The 4,589-nt window shown below is 32.8% G+C and overlaps 1 protein-coding gene across 1 annotated transcript; it reads right to left on the bottom strand.

Moving 5' to 3' along the window:
* Positions 1-1,366: 1,366 nt before the first annotated feature.
* LOC115700698 (calcium-dependent mitochondrial ATP-magnesium/phosphate carrier protein 2) lies at positions 1,367-4,378 on the bottom strand. Its single transcript, XM_030628328.2, has 4 exons — positions 3,652-4,378; positions 2,642-3,430; positions 2,086-2,176; positions 1,367-1,976 (listed from the first exon to the last, which is right to left on the bottom strand). The coding sequence occupies exons 1-4, from the start codon at positions 4,037-4,039 to the stop codon at positions 1,784-1,786; spliced, it is 1,461 nt and encodes a 486-aa protein (XP_030484188.2). The 5' UTR covers positions 4,040-4,378; the 3' UTR covers positions 1,367-1,783.
* Between the last annotated feature and the right edge of the window lie 211 nt (positions 4,379-4,589).

A 4,589-nucleotide genomic window follows, 5' to 3' on the forward strand; every position in this document is an offset into this window, starting at 1 on the left:
CACTACTTCATAATTTAAAATCACATATCTATATATATAGTTATATATGTATAGCAGTGTTTTAGAGCATTTGATATGGTATTTTTAATTTAACTCTTTAAATATTTTAAAAATTAAAGTGAGTGCTCTAAATCTAAATTAGTAACTAACAGTCGCAATTGTTGGCTCAAAAGTGGTTATGGTTGTTGAAAAATCTCTTACAATATTAATAATTGGCAGGTAAAAACTGAGTACTAGCAGTGTTATCCATAAATACAGTTTATACATAATATAAATATGATCAGAAGAAGAAGAAGAAGACAAGTCACAGGTGCTTCGAAATTCAAAACACGTGAAGCAAGTAGAGCAATAATGGAGGAAAATGGGACAGAAAATGTAGTCCACTCCTACTTGGAAACCCATCATTTTATACACCATTTATACTATGCTCTTCTTTTCACAGTCAATATTATTAAGGGTAAATACCATTTTGGACCCTCTGTTTTACAAAAGTTACCAATTGGACCCTGTGTTTTGTTAAATGACAAAATGGACCCTGTATTTTTTAAAATAGTACAAATAGGACCCTGAATTGATTTTTTGTCAAAATAAAGTTTAATTATAATCCGATCTAAAAGTGCTATGACAAAACTGTTTATATTTTTTGTATCTGGTCGTATTAAGCATTGTCTTCAAGTTGGTTGTATAAAAAAAAAAAGTTGTCAAAAATTAAGCTCAGGGTCCTATTTTTACTATTTTAGAAAATACAGGGTCTATTTTGTCATTTAATAAAACACAGGGTCCAATCTGTAACTTTTGCAAAACACAGGGTCCAAAATAGTATTTACCCTATTATTAATAATAAAATAGATTTAAAATAAAAATTAAAAAGTTATAAAACATTTATATTGTAAAAGTTGTATGTGGGTACATTTGGAGCTATTGGGGGGTTTACCCACCAAAAGTTTGGATGTATTCCTATTCTCTCGATTTTTGAATACTTTCTTTGTAATGACTGTCAGGTCTAATTATCTTTTGTCTAATATATGATCGCCTTATTTTTCCTTTATGTAATAATTGTATTGTATTCTATAAAGTTTCAATCTTTACACACGACGAAACTGCCGGCCAACTTCACAGCAAGTCATTATCATCAACACTATATCCTCATCATCATCTTATCACTACAATATATCAATTATATATATACATAATTTTTTTAAGGTGTATTACGCTTATAGTAAGAGTGTTTATATATGATGATATATATTGTAATTAATGTTACAGCAAACTAAAAGTTACATGAATCAAACCAACCCTTCTTGGTCATCAAATTACAAACAATACCAATGTGAAACAACAACAACAAAAGCAAAAGCTGCATAGATTTTTCTTTTTAAAGTGTAGATTATAATAATGATGATACGATGAACAAAGATTCTTTACCAACCTCAAAGGTGAAGTCTTTTTTAAATAAACAAGAAAGAAAGAGGTGTGGTGTGGTATTGACTCATGTCTGCATATTCATTCCTCTGTTGTTACAATCCCTGCTACAAAAAGAAGAAATGAAATAGACCAGTACTTTGGATAACTCTCAAAGATGATCATTCTCATCAAGTTGAGTTTTACTATAAATAATTACAAAACAAAACAAAAAGAATGTCCCCTGTATTTTTCCCTCTTTGAATTATCGAAGGCGAGGAGGGCAAAGGCGAGCGCCAGCACAAGCAATAATAAGTATGTTCTGACTAAAAATATTCGTCTTAATCATGAAGGGCGGCCGATGAATGAAGCAAGTAGCTGTTTATTCTAGATCAAGATTCTTTTTCATGGATTCATAAACCAGATAAGTTATACTTGCAGATGGAACAACTTTAAGCATATTAGGAAATATTCCTTTATAGAGACCTCTAAGCCCTTCATGCATGAAAGTTCTCTTAAATACATCAAACATTCCTTTATAGGCACCATCTGTGTTGCTCCTCTGAGCTTGCATTCTGAAACAAAATGCAACAAAAATTCAAATCTAATTTTCACAGTAACACCTCAGAATTCAGTGCAGCATTTAGTCAAAAAGGGTGTGTGAGTGGGATACTTCAGACTTACCTAGTTCTCACAACTTGTAAGGGATAAACACATGTTGCTCCAAGAGCTCCAGACAATGTCCCACATCCCAGTTGAATAAAAGGGCCAGGCTCTACAAAAAAGAAATGTTCTTATGTTAAGACATTAACACTGCTTAAAGAACCACAGGTTGAATGTTCAAATACAAATATTGGAAAAATCTATTGTACACCTCCTAAAAGACCATTTCGTTACACCCCTGTTCGTTTCGGGACTCGGGACGTTGTAGTTTTTTTGGACTACCTGTAAATTTTTAAGAAAATCTGAATAGTTCACAGTGCCGAAAATAAAATTTAAATAGTTGTTAAACACGTGTGTAAGAAAGAACAGTCACGTGTGCAACAAAATATTTGAATCTTACTTTTGTCACTGTAAACTATTCGGAATTTTTTGAAAATTTACAAGTGAGTTTAGCTAATTACAACGTACACCATAAAAAAATTAGACTAATTTTTTTTTTTTGAATATCGAAATAAATAAGGGTATACCGAAACGACATATTTAGGGGTGTACTGTAGATTTACCCATAAATATTTACCATCTTCCACAATGTATTTCTTGGACATGTCTTTAAATTTTTCATATGCAGCAAGGTCGATCCCAGCATAAGGGATAATACCCAGAAGAGAAGGAACAAGACCTCTGTAGAATGCTCTTGTTCCTTCATGTACCCAAATATCTCTTGATAGAGTTGTCAACCTAGGAACTTTTCCAGCTTCACCCACAAAAGTTTGAAGCCTAGTTTTGACAAGGTCCATGGGATATATAGCAGTCTGAGCAACAGCACCAGCAACACCCCCAGCGAAAAGGCGGTCGACAGTGCTTAACTGAGCTTTGTCCTCTTCACCCCCATGAGCTTTAGCTATAATGCCTTTAATGGTCTCATAAGTGTAGAACTTGATAGCACTTTCAGGAGCAACCTTAAGAACATTAAGACCATTCCCTCTAAAGAATCCCAAGAACTTACCATTCTTCCATATCTCATTAATGGCAGGCATAATACGAGCCTGAGTTGTTTGAACTTGTAAAACAACCTTAAGTCTATCTAAAGGAGCTGTAGCAGTACGTGAAGTAGCACCAGCAACAGCTCCAGCTACAAGATATCTAGTAGCATGAACATGTTTACTTATACCTTCTGGAATAACTGTATGTTCACCAATATCAACAAGACAAACCCTTTCCCAATGATGATATATATTCTCAATAGTTGCTTCATGAGGATAAAGCAAGAGAAAATCCCTCCATTCCTCAAATGTAATAACCCCATTGTTATCCTTATCCATACGCTCCACAAACCTAGCTAGTTCATCCTCATCAATTTCTATCCCTATAACAACAAAACAAAGACATGATTTTTAATTATAAAGGAAGCATTTTCAGAAATGGGTAACTATGCAAATTCCCAATACCACCATAACTGAATCAAAGACATCATTTTTAACTAAAAAAAGCTAACATTGTGAAAAATGGGTAATTATGCAAATTCCTCACTACCACCATAACTGCAGCAAAGAATGTAAGATTTTGAGAAATGGGTGATCACCATACCTGCAGCAAGAAGTGCATCCCAGAGTTCTTCAGGGGAAATAGAGCCATTATGCTCAATATCTATAGATTGAAAAATGAGATAGAGTTGAAGCTCTTTATCGTCCATATAACGCTTAAATTCATGGTAATCGACTCTGCCATCTTGGTTTGAATCACAGACATTTAAAAGATCTTTTGCGTACTTGTATTGAGGTGGGATTTGAAGAGAGGAGAGACCGCTCTCAATTTGGGAATATTCTAAGTAGCCTCCGTCGGCGGTGTCGAAGAAGTTGAATAGACTTCGAATTCTTAAGTCCCTTTCTTCTTCGGTTTCTTGCAGAGCCAAGAGAACATGCTCCATTGTCACAGACGATGACGATGATGATGATGATGATGATGATTCTCCCATTCCATTCAATACAATTCAATTTCAATTTCAATTCAAAATCAAAGCTTTCGTTTTTATGCCAAAATTGGAAGGAAATGCATTTAGCAGAGTTACCTACTAATAAAAATCAGATCTTTGAATTCGGAGTTGGAGGGATCATTCCCAATCATCCACACACACACAATGGAACAGAATCATCTTTTTTTCTTTTCTTTTCTTTTTGCCTATTTTATTATTATTTTTATAAATAAAAAAGAAATAGAAGAGAAATATCTGAATGAATGGAGAGAAATATCAGTCGATCTCATTATTACAATTTTTTTTTATTATTATTATTATTGTTGTTGTTGTAATAAAACTCTGAATTAGTTAATTTTGTAGTTATGAGTCTTATGACCAATAATTTTTTAAAAGGAGAGAATTATTTAATTATTTATTTATTTATTTTATTATTCTTTTTTAGGAAAACAAAAAAACTTTTTTCCATGTTTGATATAGAATTTTTTTTTAGTGAAGAGAGTCATACATACTAAATAATGCATTAAATTATAATTGGTGGTAGAATTTTCTT

This window comes from Cannabis sativa, chromosome 8, assembly GCF_029168945.1.
Source record: "Cannabis sativa cultivar Pink pepper isolate KNU-18-1 chromosome 8, ASM2916894v1, whole genome shotgun sequence".
Classification (NCBI taxonomy): Eukaryota; Viridiplantae; Streptophyta; class Magnoliopsida; order Rosales; family Cannabaceae; genus Cannabis; species Cannabis sativa.